Source organism: Phoenix dactylifera, chromosome 18, assembly GCF_051530095.1.
Source record: "Phoenix dactylifera cultivar Ajwa chromosome 18, Ajwa_hap1_PhDact_Kaust_v1.1, whole genome shotgun sequence".
NCBI classification, from domain to species: Eukaryota; Viridiplantae; Streptophyta; class Magnoliopsida; order Arecales; family Arecaceae; genus Phoenix; species Phoenix dactylifera.
Window position 1 is genome coordinate 13,024,535 of NC_143207.1, and position 21,875 is coordinate 13,046,409.

Below are 21,875 nucleotides of genomic sequence, written 5' to 3' on the forward strand. Positions count from 1 at the left end.
CCTTTTTAATGAAAACTTCAAAGGGTTCAATTAGTAAGATGCTGAATATTCTTATCACTTTTAAACTGAAACATCTAAAAGATTCAATAGTAGATTCTTATCAACAAGATGAAACATGTCATCATGATCAAGAACCACTTCTCTATTTGAAGATCCTTCAAGTGCATTGGAATTAGAGGCTTGGCTATCATCTTTTATCGACCTTGTTAGCCTAATCAACTAAGACAGGCTCATCTTTACTAGGAGTTTTATCATTAGCAAGGAGAGATTCACACACATTACAAATATCTTTGTTTGGACCATTAACAACAGTAGGAAAATCAATAAGTTTTAAAGTTTTGATTCTTATGGATTGAACTCTTGGTATCGTAACGGAGAAAAGCCTCTTTGCTTGATACCCAAATTATACAATAAAAAGAAAGAAAGAGACTGATTTTCAAGAGAAGTATAGAGATGGTAAAGAAAAAATGGAAAATTCAGCAGGATTAAGTTGGATTTTCTATTAGATTGGTAGATTTGGTAGCCTAAATGGATAGGGCTATCAACCTAACACCCTTTAATTTAATTCCTGTGGGAGAAAAAAACCCTCCAAGATATTTCTTTTATTTCTACAGTCCAACGGCCCATAGAAAACTTTGGATAGATCTTCAGAACATATTCCTGCAGGCATGGTCCGGACGGAACCGGTACGGTACAGCTATATTTTTCGGTTTCGACTATTCGCAATCTGTACTGGTCGGTACCGGCCCGTACTGATCCATACCGACCGGCTCGTACCGATCTCAAATTTTTTTTGGCTTTTGACCCGAACCAGCTGAACTAGTACAATACCGATTCGATTTAGTATGGTACCGGTACCGTACTGATATTGGTGCCTATCGGTACGTCGGTATGGTCGGTACAATGAATCTTACCTGCAGGTACTCAAATAGACCCGAAAGAGAAGAAGGGAATAAAGAGTAGCTGGGATAAATTTGGAATAAGTCAGGACGCAGGCCATTCCTGCTTCCAAAGGCCAAACAGGGCCAAGGAAAACCTGGGCTAGAGCCTACAGCTATGCGTAATCCCGCTCAAGATCACCCAGATGCTGTTCTTGTTGGGTGGGTCCGGAGACGCGTTAATGTTCTCCCTGTCCAGAACGTAAAACGCCAGCCAATGGCATTGTTCTTTCCGCCGCGCCCGCTGCTCTCATCCGATGCCCGCGGTTTTAGGGCTTGGCCGGACCCCCCGCTCCCTTGTCCGCCTGCTCTTGGACACTCCCAATCTCTCGTCTGTCTCCTCTTCTCCCCCAGTTCCTTACACTTCTCAGAAGCAGCTAATTTGCTCCTCGGAGCTTGCTGTTTAGGGCCGTAAGCTTGTCGCCGGCGGACACCGGAGAGGAGCGTTAAAAGGCGTCCGATGGCTATCCACGCCGTTGCTTGCTCTTTTACCGGCCTCGCTTCAAACTCCCGACTCCGTGCCCAGAACTTGTCCGAGAGGGGTGGTTTTAAAAGGGGATTTGTTAGAGCGGTCTCTGTTCCTCCTCTTTTCTCCTCGCCTCGGCCTCTCTGTAGAATTTCAGGTACCAATGTTTGTTAAATCGGGTCATCACATTAAATTTCTGGTTGCTTTTAACCATCCTTATCATCTATCTGATAGTGGGAAAGGTTTGAACAAGGCAGTTTTTCCTTGGGTTGAGAAAGCTATAAGAAGTTTGCTGGGATAAAAGAGATGGATAAAAAGCTAGATTTCTAATAAGGGAAGGCGTATTGAACAATGAGGGCACTCAAGGTTCCAACTTTTTGCGGGTAGCTAAATTAACAGGACTATCCTACGTGATCCAGACTTGTAATTTAATGTTAAGAGATTGTTCCTCCATATTTTCTGACGGAACTCCAAATGTGTAGTCGGTGGGGTTCGCTCTTCTTTTCCCTTTGGGCTGGTAGAAACTCTGAACTTGAAGGGTTTCTGTAATAAGTGAGTGAAACCTTGATCTTTTTGGATGTTACCTCATTTTTTAAGGTTGTTATGCTCTGAGCTCTACACGCTGTCGGTCTCCAAACTTTTACTTCAGTGGCAAAGGCTGAATTTTTCATCGGCAATATGGTAGAAACCTTCTCCATGTGTTTCTCCTTATTAGATCTTAATAATCCAATTATACATGCAATGAATGTTTGACATCTGGAATAATCTTGGTATTACTTGCTAGAAAAACATCCTATGGAAGAAAGTGTGAGTTAGAAAAAATAAAAGATAAAGGAATGTGCTTTTTGATTAAAGGGGCAGCGCATTTTTAATACATCCAAATTCTGGAAAGAATTCTGACAATTTCATATCATCTAGCAACCTTGGGGTGCTGAATTGATAGTATCATTCTGTTCATCTCACCTTCTCAATGAAATGAAAGCATGGGGAATCCCATTTCACAAGTATCCAAACTGAGTTGAAAACGCGATAGTGCTTTTTTACATCTCCTGCACTTTTATAACATAAGATACTAACCTTCGGTAGATACTGATTTTTTCTTGCTGCATGCTTATCAGCTACCTTATCTGGATTGATAGGGTGCATGACTTTTCAAATTTTAATGTTTGAAGCTTCTCATTGTCTCTTTCCTCTGATTTTGGATGTTATCTTAGGTTGTGCAGGGGCATTTGCAGGCAACAATAGCTCTCTTGAGACAAGTGATTCTTCACTTGTTGTGTGTTTTGGGGAAATGCTAATTGATTTTGTCCCTACGATTAGTGGCTTATCATTAGCTGAATCTCCAGCATTCAAGAAGGCTGCTGGAGGAGCACCTGCTAATGTTGCTGTAGGCATAGCTCGTCTTGGTGGTTCATCAGCCTTTATTGGGAAGGTAAAGTATATAATGTTTCCTTGAAGCCTGGTTGCTGCTACTAGATAAGCAAATGACTGATAGAAAAACATGGATTGCCTTCCTTTTAGATAGTCAATAATGACTTCTTCTTATGGTCACAAACTAAGTATTGCTTGAGACCTTCCAGTTGGTTCAATTATGAAGAATCAGCATTACCACATTTCTAGGTTAAGGTTATGATTATATCTTTTTGACTTCTTATTCTGCTGAAAATAAGAGACATCCTGTTTGGATGTTCATTGCTCTATAAAAGACAGGCTGCTAAGTTTTTTATGGAAAACAGTTTCTCTGGTTATTCTATTTTGCGGTGATTCTGCAGTAATAGATTTTTTTCCCGAAGTTGAAATAAATCATTTGCTGAAGAATAAGAAAACTTTTGAATGTATATTTGGTTTCACTTATTCATATGTGATGAGCCTATATGGCACTCAAACTTATATAATGTAGGCATGCTAATTAAGCTTATGTCGACTATAATGCTATGGTCAGATGCAATTTGGAGCCTAAAAGTTAGATAGATGGTTCAAATTTAGTTCAATCTTGAGTTTTTCCCGTTTAATCAAGTGGAGTCATTTTAGGAAGCTTTTTAATTACTATCCATTATTTGGCACTGCTTGTGATGCATTACTATTAATAGCGACTAGCTTCTAAAACCTTCCTCTTTTGTTTTATTAGGAGTTCAAAAGTGGTTGGTAGGATATAGTTAACATACTATTTTTTGGGAACAAAATTGATGTCAAATAAGTTGTTGATTTGTTTAGAATATTCACATTCCTATTCCTTTTGGTGTCAAACTATATGCAAAAAAGTCATTAAGTCATAATAGGTAGGTTGAGAGTCCTTTTTGAGTAGGAAGTATGCTCTTTACTTGTTCTGATATTTATAAGGGTCATTATGTATTGATGTATTTTACAATTTTATCATAGTATTTTGTTTCAAGACAAGTTTTTGTGGTCAGGTTTGACGCTCATATTTCCTTTCTCTTCCTCTCCCCTCTCTAACTCTAATTCTCTTCTAGTCATACATCAAATTTGGTATTAGAGCTAAAGGGTTTTACGTTATTCTGTTTCCTTTTTCTTGATCTTCTTGTTATTTTCGTCTTGTTTCGTTTCCTATTCATCATGTTATCAAATAAGGCAAGGTTTTAAATGCCGGTGGGACGATAGGGCATCCCATCATTTTGATTGTTAGGATGGGATGAGTTGAGAGATGGACTAGGATAGGATGGGGCTTCCAATGTCTCAAGTGTTGGTTCAGGGGAATCCGGTTCCACGAAAAAACTGGGACGACCCTATCTCACGATATTTAGAACCTTGAAATAAGAATTAGGTTTTAAAAATTGATATTCTTCATCAACATGTCATGCAAGAAGAAAGTTTTTGAGCAGATGCATGATGATCTAGCAACTATAAATGGTGATTTGGCATCAAGAAACACTACTTTGCAGGCAATTGCGGCAACTCTGTGCATCGAACCATGTTGTAATGCTAAAAGCATATTTTTTTGCCACAAGTGATGCAAGTAATGATGGTGCTTGGGCAATGTTCAAAGCAACAGAGAAAGAAGAATGCAAAAACTAATTCTGGGATAAACAAGAAGTAATTAAAGATCAGCTAGAATCCCCCCCAAAAAAACTAGAAGAGAGAAAGAAGAAAGGAACTAGAAGCTAAAACTAGGAATTAGAAGATCTAAAAATAACCAGTAGCCTCTTACCTTGCTGCCAAGAGGGCTTCGTTGTTGCTTGGAATCCACCAAGCTATTTCAAAGTGGGCCATGGTCAAGGACTCCACAAACTAATTGGCGTCTCTATGAGGATCCGTGCAAGTGTATATTTAGTGCCACATTGGTTGTGTGTTGAGTAGATCTTGGGTAGTTATACAGGGCCAAGGAACCCTAGACAATATCTTCCGGCTGCTGAAATGATGGTGATCTTGTATGGTTGAGTGATGAGATACATGTTGAAATGATGGTGACAAATTAACTTTCTATTAATTATTGTTCTTTTCAGGTCAATGAACGTTAGATGTCCATATGCACTAGATTTTTTTAAAGCCACCAAGATCTCTTGGATGTGGAATAGCTCTAGTTCAGGTTAAAGAGCCAATCGGACAATGTTTTTCTGTAGCAACAAGATTCATTTTGAAGGCACAATTCATAATTTAAGGAGCTGTGTTAAGACTTGATCGTGCATGATATTTTAGTTGATAAAATTTAATATTTTCCTTTTCTCAGTCAATTTGTCCAGTTTCCTTTGCAACGCATTGGCTTTTTGATGCCTAAGCTTGTAAGGATGCTTACCATCTTCATAAAATTTATCAGTTTGCCACTAGCTTCTATGAGATTATAGTGCATATTATGTAATATTAAACTGGTGGTAGTTTGCTGATCTCTTGAAGATCAATTAACATATATAACCACCTGGTGTTCTTACTTGCATATGTGCTTGCTAACAGTGACAGAATTTGTGGATTGGTTTTTTCCATGCATGTTTGTAATGGAAAGAAGTAAATCAACCGTTCTTACTTTATGTCTGTGTGATAACTGGTGTTTTTTTTATCTTACTCTCAAATCTCCCCATCTTCCGTTTGTTCAATGACATGCACAGGTTGGTGAAGATGAGTTTGGGTATATGCTAGCTGATATTTTAAAAGAAAATAATGTGGACAATCAAGGATTGCGGTTTGATCCGGGTGCTCGAACAGCACTGGCTTTTGTTACATTGAGAAAAGATGGTGAACGTGAGTTCATGTTTTATCGTAATCCTAGTGCTGATATGCTGCTTGAAGAAAAAGAACTTGACCTTGACATCATTAGGAAGGTACATGATGAATAAATGTGATGATAAGGAGATTCATGGTTTCTAGTACAGTTACTACTGTCTTTATTCTTTTTGCACTTGGATTATTTGAATATTTTATTTTCTTCATTCATCGTACTTACTGTCATAACATCTTTGTTAGGCAAAGATCCTCCACTATGGATCTATAAGTCTCATCACTGAACCATGTAAATCAGCACATATTGCAGCAGCTAAGGCCGCTAAGGATGCTGGAGTGCTTCTTTCTTATGATCCAAATCTGAGGCTTCCACTATGGCCATCTGCAGAGAGTGCTAGAGATGGAATATTGAGCATATGGAATACTGCTGATATTATCAAGGTAGCCATCTCTTAGTTTTACAAAGCATCTATAACATCTCGCTGTATTCTTTTCTTTTAGAGACTTATTGATTTTAGTTACATTTATGAAACAGGTAAGTGAAGAAGAAATTTCCTTTTTAACTAAAGGAGAAGATCCATATGATGATGCAGTTGTACGAAAACTCTTCCACCCGAATCTGAAGTTGGTTCTTGTCACTGAGGGCCCACATGGCTGCAGATATTATACGAAGGTATAGATTAATTTTGTTGCATCAATATAATCTATATATTATTATGCTGTCTATGATAATGCTTTAATTCCATTAGTCCTTTTGCTCAATAACAAAATATTTAAGATGTTCATCGACAACCAAATTTATGGAACTTAATTTTTCATTTAATATTGTTTCCATATTATGAACCATCTGAGCTCATAATAATTTTCATCACATATTTAAGCCATCTTTTTATGTCAATTTGCTATTTTACCTGTATTTGCTTATCATGTGTAAATGAGTGTAACAATTTTACTTTATCAACAATATATTTTTTTAATTCTCTTAGTGTTTATTGGCTTTATGAATGCAAGTTTTTCAAAAGATAGTCTCACAACTTTAAAGTCTGCCTTCTTCAACTTGGAATTCAAGCCCCTAGTCTGCCTTACCCCTTAGGTCTTTTCTATTTCATGACATACATGATCATATCATTTGATCCGTAACAGTTACCATGATTTTACCCTTGTGATGCAACTCCTAAGCTCCAGCTTATCTGCATTTCTTAATCACTCCTTGTTTACTCACATTCACTAAAGCATCTTCTTCATCGATGTGCTTTTTGTTGGTGTTTTATGCCCTAGAAGTAATATTTTGAGGGATGTTTTGTTGAAAATTTTTCATGCATAGTGTTTTTTTTTAATTTTCATTTATGATTATGATCATGTGCGTCGAGTATTTGCCTAAGTTATTTTCAGAACATCCATAAGTTACATGACTCTGAAGAGCCAACTTGATATCAGATTCACCGACTCATGGGAGGATTGTCTCTTTATGCACCGCTAGGTTCACTTATAGCCAAGGGTGATTGAGGCATCACACTTTCATGGCTACCTTGGTGGAGTGCACATGCCTACTGGTTACTACTCGGGCCATTCTTCTGGCCAATACGTGTTGACTGTTTGCACCTGAATATTGATATGTGGTGTTATATTTGGTGGTCAACAGATTATGAGTTGCTTCTCAGAAGCATACTATAATTTATTGTCTTGTTGGACCTAGGAGCACGATAAATTACATGAATCCTTGGACCTGAGAGTACTACGACCTGTGGAGTTGATAATACTAACTTTGCAGTCAGATCTGAATGCAATGGTATTATGGAACTACTGGGTGATTGTGATTAATCATGAGAGAGACTTAGTTGTCCAACAAGATATTAGGACATAGCATGATAAGATGGAAAATCCTAGGTCTGGTTTTTTCTTGATGTTTTATTGATGACTTGATCCTGTGTTACTAGTCTTAAGCCCAGTTTGGTATTGCTTTTGGAGGGCCAAAAATTGCTTCTTGGAGAGGTAGAAGCTCTTTTAGATGATTTCAAGGTCTTTGGTAAAAATTTTGAAATAGCTTTTTGGCTCCTTTAAAAGTTGAAAATGGTCTACTAGAGACAAGCTCCAATTTGGAGCTTTTGGGCAAAAACTCACCTGAGAGACCTGAGTTTGAGTCTTGGCAATGGAATTTTTTAAAATTAGTTTAAAAACTTTTTGTTGCCATAATCATTTAAGTTGGTATTTTTATGCCATACTCATGCAATCAAGATTTTATTATATTATTAAGATCAAAATATAAAAAATAACTTACAGATTAACAATAATTTATAATAATAGTTTCGATAGTACAATATAATATAATATGTATTGTATTATAGTAATACAATACTATTATACTACAATACTATTATGCTACAATAATATTATACTATAATAATATTATAATATATTACTATTGTAATATTCGATTAAAATACCAATTTCGTATTATTATATTATAATAGTAGAATTGTAATATTATAGAGATATTATTATATTCTATAATAAATATAAAAATTTGTTATTTATTATATTATGTAGATTAAAATATCAAAATAAATAATTTTAATGCAGGAGCATCCAAGGAGTTTGCTTAATTAGCTACTTTTATTTTGTTCTTTTGATTAGTTTAGTTTGTGGTCAGTAACTATGTCTCAAGTTATATTAAGTTGTCATATGACTGGCATGTGACTTTTATTGTGTTTGTATGGCTAAGATTAGATAGGGTTATTTATCATCAAGGGTTGGGATTAGAGAGTTGCTGTAACCCTATTATAAATAGTCTTTTAGACTCAAATTAAGCAGCTATCTTATTCTTGTTTTAGAAGTTAGTGGTTTACAAACCCTAAAATCCATTGTTCTTGTTCTTCTTTCAATCTTGCTAAATTTTAGCTCTTGTTTTGCTGTCTATTCACTAATTTTTACTTCCAACACTATGTCAAATTTGTGAATTAAGAATACTTCATGATAGCAGTTTTTATAGTACAAACAATTAGATAATTGAAAGTACTATGCAGTGTCTTTTATTTTATCTCTTGATACTAAAAGTACTTTCTCAATTTGGTTACCAAATAGATGTTAAAGTTGCACAATACTTTAGAAATACAGCTACCAAACAGTAAATAATTTTTATTAAAGCTCTGCTAGCGAAAGCTCCGTTGCCCAAGGTTCTTTAGAGAATGCTCTACTATCTACAACAATGCCAAATGGGCGTTAGCTTGTAAACTTGGGTCAACGCATTTGGTCACTTTATGGTCCTTACTAATGCTTGTTCTTATGGGCTACAAGTTTGACCATACAAGGTTATGTATTCCTTAGATCCGTATGCTGACATGAGAAGCATGGAGGAACTTAATTATAATTATTTTATTTTCAAAAAGACCTTTTATTGATATGCTCTTCTTGAAAATCTTGTTCTTATTGTGTGATGACTTAAGTGGAAAGAAAGGGCTTCAATCTGTAGATCGTAGTTCTTGTTGATTTAGTCACAAGTATAGCATTCAGAATGAATGTGGCTAGAGGCAAAGATTCAGAATGCAGAAAAATTTCAAAATTATCAAAAGTTTAAAAAGGACTTTGATAATTTGAAATTCTAGAAATATTACTAAAATAAAGAATGTAAGATAATTGAACTATGTATATGTTTATTCATATGAAAACAAGCATTAGAGAGCTAAGAAAAATAAACAATAACAGACGATTCTACCTGCAACATATGGCATCATCTGTTTGCAATTCATAAAGGTCATCTAGAATAGTTATGAACAATTTGTGAACAAATCATAACATTTATGAATAATTTGTGAATATTTCAGTAGTTCTTGATTAGTTTGTTCTTGAGAATAACTTAGTGAATTATTCAGCTTATAGTAAATTGAGAGTATTTCGAGATTTTTTTAATAATTCAAGGTAAAGTTCGCAATCTTGGTACCGGGTACCGTATTGGTACCCTATTGATTTGGTTCGGTTTGGTTTGGTACGGTACACCTCTGTACCGAAATAGTTCTCTCAAGGTACGTCGTACTGGCCTGAATCTGGCGGTATGGGGCATATCGTATCGTACCGGTTTGGTACTGGTACACAGTATGGGTGGCATACCGTCATTCGATATGCCTCGGTACGAGGCGGTACAGGGCTTGTACCGATTTGAAATGAAGTTTCGTATCAGTTTTCTTTCGGTACGGTACAGTATGTCCTGTATCGAGTGGTACGTGGCTGCACGGCAGACCATGATTCATAGATTGTTATTATGCCAAAGGGAAGGTTTGCTATAAATTTAGTGGGATGCCATACCTTTAATGGGCTTACTAAGAGAAGGTGACCAACCCTTACTCTAGATTTTTGACTTAGGTTTGGTTTGGTTTGGTGTTCAGAGAGAAGTTTGTTTGAGTGAGAGATTTTTCGTAGTAGTTTAATATTCTTGCGGTGGTTTCATATTGGAGTTCAAGGATTAAGCTTGTCGAATCAAATATGTTATATTGGTCCCACCTCTATGTTAATTGATCATAGGGACTTGATTTTCTTCTTGGTAGGATGTGAAATGGGCCTAAAGTTAATCCAGCCTATCCCGAAAAAATGCCCTGCGCTGGATTAGGCTCGGGCCTATCATCCTTGGGCGATGTTTAGGCCCGAGAGTGGAACCCTGCATAGAAGTAGGGCTGGACCCAGGCCATCCATTAACACCCCTACAGAAGGTGTGGGGAAAATTCAAAATCATGAGATTAAAAGGTTGTTTTGTGTATTTCTATTCAGATTAGTTAGCAAATTCATGAATTTATTGCTATCAGGAGTACAGGCTTTATATGTTGAAAGCATTGACATAACCAAATGAATATAATGAGCTTGCTCGTAAAACATACGCTGTACTTTGTTATGTGTCAAGGTTTTAAATCCCTGTCCTAAGACCTGTATTTGGTCTGGGGCCAGTTGGGATGCCTATAGGATGGTGCTGTCCTGTCACTTGGGAAGGGTTTCCGTCCGGATGATTCAGGAGGATGCGCATTTCTAAGGCTTTTTAGCTTCTTTCTTTTTTATTATCTTTTTGTTATTCTTAATATTGTTGAGAGGTTTTTAAGAATTCACTTGTTATAATTTAGGGGTGGGTTTTGGCCCCATAATTGGGTTCATGGTGCTGACACCAATGCAGGGACCAATTTTATATGGCGTTTATGGTGCTGAGGATCCAAGAACCCTTTCTCTTTCCTACCCTTGCAAGAGGAATGCTACGCTTACTTGCATGTGTAGGTGGAAAATACCTACACGCACCACACAGCACTTGCTTTAAAGTAGCATTTAAGACCCTGCTTTCAACCGGCTGGCCAACTTTATGTAACTGGCTGGTTTGAGAGGTTCCAGGTTCCAATTGGTGAAGAGTCCCATCTCAGCTTCTCAAGCCTCAAAGACTGTTAGAAAAAAGAAAAAAAACACTTTAAATTAATGGTGATGAGTTCCATCTCAATTTCTGACGACTGACCCAAAGACTGCTTACTGGAGACTAATGTGGGAACAAAATTGCTGAGAAAAAAAAAGATTTTATGGCACATTTGCATTTCTCAATGACTTCCACTATTTATTGTTTGCATTGTTCACTGAATAGTTAATTCGAATTTAATTTTTTAGGCTAGTTAACAATAATATTTATTTAATAAGTAGCAGTTAAAATGAGTTTTCATGCTGTAAACAGTGATTTAGACAAATAACATGTTAATTTGTCATTAGTAACTACTATTTCTTGTCATAATGGTGAATATTGACCATTGTAACCATACATTTTTTGGTGTATATAGCCATCATTGTTTTAAATCTACATCATATTTGTATATACAATAAAATTCTATGATCATTACAATAATCAATAACAATTTTTTTGGAGGCCTATTATAATGATGTAATGGCATTATTAAAATGTAGATGTATATACTTTGTTAGAGCTCTGCATGCGAAACATGAAAATGCATTGTAAAGTGTAGTGGTTGATTTTGTGCAAACATAAAACAACGAATGCTATAATGTTAGAATAACCACTATAATAGTCTTTTTTTAAGAAAAAAAAAGTAATTACAAAGGGCAATTGTTAGGTTATATAACACATTTCTAAGTAATGTGGTTATAAAGCCATTGTTTCACGATATGTCGGAATAATAAAGCCATTTTTCTTAATCTTCTCACTATTTATTCAATTAAAATGTTGTCTTTTGTATTTAAATTTTATTGGTAAACAATAAGATTTTATAGTATGAATAATGATATCAAGTTTTAAAATAATAACAATAATAAATCAAATTATATCATGTTATTGCCAATTATTTGTCACTGTAGAGTGAACTAATCAATGCTACTAAATTGACTACTATTATATTTCCATAATATCTATTTTAAGAACATACTAAAAACTATTCTATTGAAAAATAAGCTTCAAAAGGGTGTGCTGCTCTATAGTAATAGTTCTCAAGGAACCGACCGGTTCAGCCTATATCGTACCGGTCCCGGCCGGCACCGGTACGGTATAGCCATAGAATTCGGTTTTTTGCCTGTACCGGTGCAAACCGATGCAGTTCACATTGGTACAAGCCCGGTACTGGTGTGAACGCACCGGTTCGCACCGGTACTTGCAGGAAGAAGAAGAAAAGAAGAGAAAAGCAGAGGAAGAAAGAGAAAGAAAGAGGAAGAAAGAATAGGAAGAAGAAGAGGAAGAAGAGGAAGAAGAAGAGAAAGAGGAGAAGACTACCTGTTGAAGGGAGGAAGAAGACCTCTTTTGCGGGGAAGAAGACTACCGGGCCTCTTTCTTCCTTCCGAGCACCTCACGGGAAAGAAGACTACCTTGCGAGGAAGAAGACCTTTTTTGCTCGCGGGAGAAGGGGGGAAAGAGAGGAGAAGAGAGGAGGAGAGAGGGGAAGAAAAGAGCGGTTGGGGAAGAAGAGAAGAGAAAAAAAAAGAAAAGAAAAAAAAAGAGAGAGGCTGGGGCAGCGTGCTCGCGTGCGTTCCACGCGGTACGAACCGCGCACCCACGCGTGGCGCGCGATTCCCCGAGCCCGCCCGCACGGGACAGCGAGCCCACGCGGGGCAGCCCACCTGGGCTTTTAATGCCATAGAGTGGCATTAATGCCACCCTGTGACATAACGCGGACGTGCGCGTATCTGCGCGTTTTCTTTTTTTTTTCGGAACCGGTTCGGTACCGGTACCGAACCGGTATCGGTCTCCACCGGTACGTCGGTTCGGTCGGTACTGCGTACCTTAGTTATTTTTTTTTTTTTTTTTTGAATCCTTTCATTTTATTTCAAGGAATTGGTTGGACATACTATGAGTATACTATAATACAAAATACAATATTAGATAATATTCAGTGAAAGAAACATAATATGGTTGGAAGTTGGAACAAACATTTTTTGTGATGCACCACCAAAACAAATGCCTGTGTTCCAACTATGGTTCCTAAACCAGGCTTTCCCAACTTCTCTATTACGACTTCAGTAAATTGTAATCAACCAAAGGAACCTGAATAGACATCAAAGTCTTCACAAATAAGCCACAAATGCCCAAAATGCCCTGCTAGTTCAGCCATATATAAGTAATGTTAATAAATATAAGTTTGGCACTTGTTATGAATCCAGGCACACTTCATTATGGCTAACACAATTACTACATGGATAGAACTGCTAGAGACTAACGTATATACTTCAAAATTCAAATAATTTCAGATGAAATTACTCAGCACTGTTACGTGTTTTCCTCATCTAGTTAGAATTAATGTTTGATGCCTTTTTATTTTGTAGGAATTCAGTGGAAGGGTAAGTGGACTAAAAGTGAATGCAGTGGACACTACTGGTGCTGGAGATGCTTTTGTTGCTGGAATATTATCGCAATTAGCCACTGATGTTTCCTTGCTCCAGGTACAACTTTCTTTAGCCCATGCTTGAAACTATAACCATGTTGCTGCTGTGAACTGTGCTTGCAAATGATCCTTAAGTAATTTCTTTCATATGAATGTTAGTATTGAATTTTCTAATAACTACCCTCAACATTCTCTTAGTATTTAGTTACTGCATGGTAACCTGGAAATATATGTAATGACAGGTGCATGAAGATTTTACTTGGATTATTTATATTCTAGTTATAAGTGGATTTTAACATACTCTTTCACTTAAGTAAGGATTAGGTTTGCAGTTATAATAAATTGCTAGTTGCACTTCGCAGATTAATCTGAATCTTGCAGGTGCAGTGATCATGTTTGTTTTGCTTAGATCTGTGTTTAACAATTTTACTCTTGTTCACAATGCTGATATTTTTGTGTTCTAGATTCTTATTTGAGTATTTAATGCACAGATGGTTTGCAAGCTAAAGTACATTATGTTGTACGGTCACCTCTTTCTTTTCCCTCTTTTCTTCTAATCAGTCTTGTTAAGATAATAAGCCATTGCAGCCGGCTCTCACAGCCTGTTTTGAGAGCTTGAGGTGTTCTTCTCCACTTTTTAGTCTGCGAATTTTTGACACTTGGTCCATTGAGGTCTTCACCCAGGCGAGACTATGATATTCCCTAGGAAGAGTCTGTAGAAAGATGACAAATGTATATCTTCAAAAATATTTTAAAACATAAATTCTCAAGCATATATAAATACAAAAATATATGAGTAAGTTTAAAGAGGATAAGCATGTTGCACTAGAAGAAAAGGAACATGAACTAATTGACATACATTACAAAATGTCATGCAGCTGTGAACAATACTGAAATATTGAATTCTGAGATTAGTGCATTGGATAACTGGGATTGTCCTATCAATTACAAATTGAAAAATATTGCTGTGCTAAAGTGAAAATGACCTTCTCAAAGGTGGCTGAAACTGAACTCTGTTGGATCAGTTACTGCTTCTAATTCCTTTTTCTGGTGGTCTAGTTAGAGATGAAAATGGATGTGTATTTCTCATGTATCAAGGCAGACTTTGCTTCAAGTATCATATATTCTGTATTGAACTTTTTAGAGCCTTGAAAATTTAAGACACATTATTCAGCTTAAAGGCACCGATATTAAATTATGGATTGAAATGGATTCTGAGATTGCAGTTTGTTGTCTACAATGGCCATGGGTTCTCACTTGGAATGTAATATATTTGCTTAAAATTTTCTGGAATTGCTTGGCATCATTAGAAGATTTCAATATGACCTAGATATGGAGAAATTGGCATAGAGCTGCAGCTTTTATTGTTAAAACTATAAACCTATTGGTCATGGATGAGGATCATGTTTTGGTTTGTCCTTTGTTATCTGAACTTCCTCTTGAACTTGCTTGCATCAATGAGGATGACAAGAATTAGAATGTATGCTAGAGCCAGGTTCTTGTACCAGAAATTGTTACAAATGAATGTTTTGCTTACCATTCAAAAAAATGAACACTGAAATAATCTAACTGCAAAGGATGATCCGTATGACATGAATGGGGTCATCAGAGATACTAATTTGCCTTACAAGACAGTCTAGTCTAGCTGACACATTCTCAATCTATGATTAAACAGAGCTGCTGAACTGAATGGAAAACAAAGCAGAGCTTAATGCAAATCAAACATTGACAGTCAGAAACAAAAGAGGTCATAATAAAGATCTGCAACCATCACCCTTATATGAGAATAGCAGCTGGATGAAGAACGATATGAGCGGAGTTATGTTAGTGAATATATACATATACGTGCATACAGATGTTATAGATGTATGTATGGACATGGTGTTGTTAAAAGTGGCTGCTTAGGCACCTAGGTGGCTGCCTAGGCGCTTAATTTGGCCATGCTACCTAGGCTAAGCCTGCTTAAACCTTCTTCTTTAGGGATTTCTTTTCACATTTTCTTTTCCTATTTGATCCCCATGTGGGAGGGTAGCAGAGGCTATAACCAACCTAGTAATAGGTAATGAGCTGATAAATGGCTACCAAAAGGTCAACCAGCAGCTGGAAGTGGTGGCAGTGGCTGCAAAGTTGCTAGGACTACTGCAAAGTTCATGTTTTTTTCTTCTTCAACCAATCTCATTTTCTTTTCCTTCCACTAGTTTTTATTCCTCTTTCTATTTTACTCTTGCTTCTTCTTCATTTGGCTGTTCTTCAGCCTCTTTTTCCAATTTTTCCTTTTGTTCTGCTTTCCTCCTCCTCCTCCTTGATGGTTGGTTTTTGGCCATGGACCTGCTACTTGTTGGCTGCTGCATCTTGCCATCCTCTTGCTTCTCTGCCTTTTGCTTCTTGCTAGGTGCTGACTGCCTAGCTGTATTGTACAGCCTACTGGTTGCTTTAGTGGAGCAATGCTGTTGCTGCTCTCCTTCTTCTAGAGGATTTTAATATTTGGACTTTTTAAGTATGAAAATCAGGTTTCATGATGCTATATATTGTGAAAGAAGTGTGCATATATGATATATGCAAATGCTTATTTATACAGATGTTTAAACATATGCATAATAAAAGCTTGGATATCTTTCATCCTGCCTAGGCACCTCAGCACCTACCTAGGTTATACAGAGGGTCCACCTCCTAGCCTTGCCTAGGCAGTTTAACAACCTTGATATATATAGTTAGTTTGTAAAACACGTGGGATGTGGAAAAGGCTGGACTTTACGCTCACCAGGATATTTGATGATCCATGTTGTAAACTCAAAATCTGGACCATATGATGTAAAATATGATGTCTAAAATGCCTGTATAAAAAATTCACGGATATTGAAAGCCCTTATGCATCAAGTTCTTTGAAATATATAGTTTATGGAAAATGTAATCTGTTAATTTTAGGACGATATGATGGATAGCTAGGATTCTCTGAACCACCTGATATTTTATATATAGACATTTTGTTTTAGATTACAACCATGGCTTGGATTTTGGATTTGCAACATGGATAGCTGAATTTTATGATTGGTGTAAAGTCCTTTCTTTACACCTTGTGTGTATTATGATTATGCGCATACATAAATACATACTTTTTACATACTTAGTTGTACTTATATTCATGCATATGTACACACATACACACACATATATAAACGAACACAATATATGTGTATGTGCATAAGTATATGTTTTTGTGCGTGCGCGCGCGCGTGCGAGAGAGAGAGAGAGAGAGAGAGACCAAGTGTTTAAACCTAGAGTATTTGGTATACTAACGCAGTTGTGACAGGGATTCCTTGTCTAATTAGAATTAGTCCATGTAGTATAAAGATTACATTTAAATACTTCAGTGTCAGCTGATCTTGTGCTGTGATTCATTAAACTCAATCTATGCATGTTTTTCTGTGGCTTGTACAAATCATATCATTATGGCTCAAAACAGGAAACTTTTGGTTGCTGAAAAGCATAAAGAGAAACCTATGCAAGAATGGAGAACTTCACTAGATCTTATAAACTATCACCACTGGGTTTTGTTTTGGTGGTTTTCTCACTAGTAGTATCATGCAGCCAAAGCTTCAAGTTAATTGCAGATGTACTATTCAAGTAATTATTCTTGTTCGGAAATTGGATGTTTTTTGCCACCCACAGCTTTCATGAAGTCAAAAAATTATTGTGAGCATTAAGGAATGGAGTTCCCTAATGAGGTGCAATGCATGATATTCTAGTTGTTAACGGACGTTGTCACCAGGCAATGTTTTTTTCTCAATGACTAGGCAAGTGAATCAGATCAACCTGCTACCAATCCAAAACTGACCTGAAAGTAATGCGGCCCGGTCTAAGCAAAGTCATCTGATTTAGCTTGGATAGGTAAAATATGACTCGTTTCAAATACAAATTGGAGATGGATTACGAAGTAACCTTTACAGCCCTCCTTGTATTTAAGAACCTATTTTTCTTGTAGCTGTAACTTTATGTAGTTAATAAAGAGTTTGTCCTCGATGATAATTCATGTGTGGTATGTGGTCGTCTATCAAGTTTGTGCAAAATGAGTTCTTGATTATGTCTACAAGTTTTAATTGTTTGTTTCCTTTACATGATATATTTATGATATAATTAAGAAACTACTTTTACATGTTACATATGCCTTGTGTTTTGGTTACCCTAGACATTTTGATCTTGAAAACCCAATATATCAATAAAATATGTCTTAAACCCAATCCGACCCAACTAAAATGGAAATGGAGAAGGCATGGATTTAACTTTTTGACCTGATTTAGATGTTGATTGGATTTAGGTTTATGTCAAACTCCAATCCAGTTCGATCTGCTTAATGCCCTATTGCCAACCTAAATTGTTGGGTCAAGGATTACTAGTGACAATTTTGGTGGTGGAATCTTTTTCTGGCTTCTTATCAAGTGTTTTCCTTAATCATGACAGGATGAAGGTCGACTAAAAGAAGCCCTTAGGTTTGCAAATGCATGTGGAGCACTGACTGTGATGGAGAGAGGAGCAATCCCTGCTTTACCAACTCGGCAGGCGGTACTGAATGCCTTGGTTAATATGGTTGCTTAAAGAGAGTTCTTATCGACTCCATTCATCATCTGTATCTGACCTTGCAAAATATGACTCCATTAAAAAGCATCAGCGGGCCAGATGTTATGCATGTGTGTGCAACTGTTGGTTAAAACAGTTGTAGCTTTTCTTTTTCCTGAAAAGATTCAGCATTGTACCAGAAAGTTGAGAGCCTAAATAAAAAGGAATGCTTACTGATCTATAGATACTTGTCTTGTACCATTACAAAGTATAAGTTAGAATATGGCTGTGGGCAAACAATTAAAATAATTAACTAAGTGTTCCTGCAGTTCTAGCATAAGTAGCAGTATGCTTGACCCCAAATCTGTGCAACGCCTCCCATGCTAGGTGGGGAGTTGCTTGGAGACTTAAAAGGAGAAGGGAGTTGGAAGGAGTTGGTGGTGGCTTTGCTGCTCGAATTCTATGGACTTTAGGCTATGCTTGGATGTCTTAAAATTCAAAATCATGATCTTGTCCTAGTTTTCGATACAAAATTTTTAGATTTTTTTTTCCAGAGAAATCTAGAAAGTCAGAGATATTTCGGTAGGTTTTTGATTGTAAAAATAAGATTGAAAGTTGTATGATAATTTAATAAATAGTAAGAAATTCTTGACTTATCGAGGTGGAACAACCTGTTCTTCTTCTTCTTGAATAATTCTCTAATTCAAGGCCAAAGAATTTTCTATTGCTACCCTATGGTATTCATTTCTAGTTGGTGATAAATAAGCCATCTGAGCCTCTCAACCAGCAAGGTGAGAGGGTCTGATTCCAGGATTATGGTAGTTCTAATATTGCTAACCCTTTCCAACCATCTCTAGAAACAGTCATAGCCTTATTATTCCAGTTTTATTGAGGTTTTCTAGTTCTCACCTTAAAAAATAGGAGGCAGATCCTACCTTTTCTTTTTAACTAGGGTTCCTCTTCGAGGATGTCGGCCATTTTATCTTCTACAATGTTTAATTTACTATTTTACTGATTAAAGCTTCGATTAAGAAAGAAAGGTGGCGTATCTAGGGAGTGATATTTAGTCTATCAAAAGCTCAATAGGATGATGTGTGCGCCAAACCGAACCCTTTGGGGTACACATCATGAGTTAAATGGACTTAAGTTTTTGTAACAACCCAGGCCCTCACCCAAAATGGCTATTATTTGGATTTCTTGATCCTGTATAAGTACTCAAATATACCCAGCAAATAACCGATGTGGGACTAAACACACGCCCACACGGGTTCTCACATACTCCCCCCGTTCAAGCCCTGACATCCTCGTCAGGCTAAGGGTTCAAATCTATTCAAATCTAATCACAAGCACCACGATCAGTCCGTGGTCAGCCCCAATGGATCCGTGCTGCAGTGTCCCCTAGTGCACATAGGTTATGGGCCGGGTCCGCTCTGATATCATTTGTAACAACCCAAGAACTCACCTAAAATGGCTAGTCGGAAGGTATTATTTGAGTTCCTTGATCCTGTATAAGTACTCAAGATATACCCAGCAAATAACCGATGTGAGACTAAACACACGCCCGCACGGGTTCTCACAGTTTTAGTCCCATTGCTTGCATGTAGCAAGATACCCAACCTACTACTTGTATGCTTTGTCATTCCTAGGTTTGCCTTGTCTTCACTACCTTCATGACTCAATGACCTCAAACATGGGTTGTGCCTCGCCCTCATACTGCTTGTTGTTAGTTGTTTCTTTGAATCCGACTCAAACTGGGAGTCATACGAAGGTAGTTATGATGTCATCTGATTAATCTGATGGCATAGAAATCACTATCTATTTAGTTTTAGTGTCTAGAAGTGTCCTTAAGGTGCTAATGAGTTTTAGAAGGTCTATAATTAATATAAGTCATGTCCTAATCAACTTCATAGTGCATCCATGAGCTATATCAAATACTCCCTCCATCTACATAAAATTCAATCAATGAGATTTTTTTTCCCTCTTGGGTAAATGTATTTCTTTTCTTATATGATGGACTTTGCATACGGTCTAGTAGATTTTGGAGCGACTTTGGTGGATTCTGGGGGACACTGATTATGAATTGGTAGATTGGATGAACCGCTATATCCTTCAAAGGCTTATGGTGGATTCTATGAGTTAACAAAGACCTTTACGAGCAAGGTAAAGCTACTAGTTATCCTTCAATATTTTCTAGTTCCCTTCAAGTTGCTCTTTCACCATCTAATTAGTTTTCTACTTTAATTTCTAGATTCTAGTTCGCTTCCAGTTCTTGTCTCAAGTTTCTAATTCTTCTTTAATTCATCTTCTAGTTTAATTAATAATTAGGCTTTTGCTTTTTAATTCTACTATGTCGCTCTGACCTTGTACTTGCACCTCCTCACCTACATCACCCATTCATTGTATGAGGCTGTTGAAGACCTTATATCCTCCTTTGTTTTCACATAAAATACTGAACTAATTTAGAGCTTTGAGACTTGTGAGTGCTCTTTGGTGGTGTGACTCCGCTTATAACATGATGCAACTCCAAGTTGGAAGATTTGATAGATACATGGAAAGCCTGAGTGATGACAATGCAATTCTGAGCAGATTGAGGGATTCAATTAGTAAAACTTCAATTAATTATCACATTTATCTTGTTTTATAGTTATACTATTTATTTTCTTGCATCCATAATTATTCTAAAATTTCCCAAAAAATTGATTATTATTATTAGTTTTTGCACATTGCACATCCCCAATTCCCTTCTAGAGTAGGAGATGTCTTATTTTCTTTCTTAGGTTTTATCTTGGTAGTCTGCACCCCAAGTTATTTCTTACTCCAAAACATACCTACACTTCCATAATCCAAATTTGGAAATCCTTTTGTTTATGCATGCTTACCCTGTTATACCAAAGTTATCTCTTCCTCAAAGGCCAATTCCCTTTTATTTATCTCTTACCAATCCTCAATCACCTCGGATCACCGGCTTGCATCAATCTGGTATTAGAGTAGGGTTCTGGCATAACCCTAATCATAGGAGGCACCCATGCAATTAAACATAGTACCCTCAAATCGCTTATGATAGCAACCATATGTTCCATTTTTGATGCATAAAGCTCTGTTGTCAGTTTGATCTAAGGCTTGCATGGCTAAGCCCATGCCCAGCCTACTTCTAGCTAGGGTGCAAATGAGTTGGATCGGACCAGGTCGTAAGTGATTCCGATCCGATCCAGTTTTTTGTTCGGGTTTTAATTCTAGATTTAGATCCGATCCAATAAAAAATTGAATTAGGTCGGATCCTCAGCAGATCCAACAGGTCATTCGGGTCGGATCCATATATAACTCGGTCTAATCCAAAAAATTGTAAAGCTAGTGGAGCAGGTGGCTGGAGGGAAGACCAACGTCTGCCGAGATTGAGATATGAGAAATGAGAGAGGAAATCTTGGGAGATCTTTGAATTGTTCTAAAATTTATTCCGAGCAAAATTCTTGGCTAAGATTTACTGTGGAGTTGGGGATTACGGAGATCGATGAAGACGAAGATGGGGACGGGAGTGGGAGTGGGAGTGGGTTCGTCGGTTTGGTCAGACGAAGACTGGGCCATGGCGGTCCTCGGTCCCCTGGCCGTCGAGTATCTCTCCTCCAGCCATGTGTCCCCTGACGGGCTCCTCATCGCCATTGGAGGTGACGTCGACCTCCAGAAAAGCTTCAGGACCTCATCGACCGCTCATGCTCGTCCTATTAGATATAAAGAAGAGGCATTTATTACACTGACAACCACACTATTCTCTTCCTCTCCCAGATATAGTCATATAGAGAAGACTCAAAAGAGGCATTTATTATGCTAACAACCGCTATTCTCTCTCCCTCCCTCTCTATGAAATAGAGGAGAGGCATTTGTTATATTGACAACCATGCTATTGTCTCTCTC

At 37.1% G+C, this 21,875-nt stretch overlaps 1 protein-coding gene across 2 annotated transcripts; it reads left to right on the top strand.

The window, feature by feature from the left end:
- Nucleotides 1–1,098: 1,098 nt before the first annotated feature.
- Nucleotides 1,099–18,205, top strand: LOC103719929 (putative fructokinase-6, chloroplastic). Of its 2 annotated transcripts, none has more exons than XM_008809417.4 (7): nucleotides 1,099–1,561; nucleotides 2,619–2,836; nucleotides 5,463–5,675; nucleotides 5,818–6,015; nucleotides 6,110–6,247; nucleotides 13,354–13,470; nucleotides 17,871–18,205. In XM_008809417.4, the coding sequence occupies exons 1-7, from the start codon at nucleotides 1,399–1,401 to the stop codon at nucleotides 18,003–18,005; spliced, it is 1,182 nt and encodes a 393-aa protein (XP_008807639.3). In that variant the 5' UTR covers nucleotides 1,099–1,398; the 3' UTR covers nucleotides 18,006–18,205. The 2 variants fall into 2 exon arrangements, with proteins under 2 accessions (XP_008807639.3, XP_008807640.3); XM_008809418.4 differs by having other exon boundaries at nucleotides 1,173–1,561; nucleotides 2,628–2,836.
- The last annotated feature ends 3,670 nt before the right edge of the window (nucleotides 18,206–21,875 follow it).

Bases quoted from the DNA above. Each gene is read 5' to 3' on its own strand.
- LOC103719929 (XM_008809417.4), top strand. From the start codon at position 1,399: ATGGCTATCCACGCCGTTGCTTGCTCTTTTACCGGCCTCGCTTCAAAC. The intron at 1,562-2,618 runs GTACCAATGTTT...ATGTTATCTTAG, and splicing joins GCCTCTCTGTAGAATTTCAG to GTTGTGCAGGGGCATTTGCA. The intron at 5,676-5,817 runs GTACATGATGAA...CATCTTTGTTAG, and splicing joins ACCTTGACATCATTAGGAAG to GCAAAGATCCTCCACTATGG.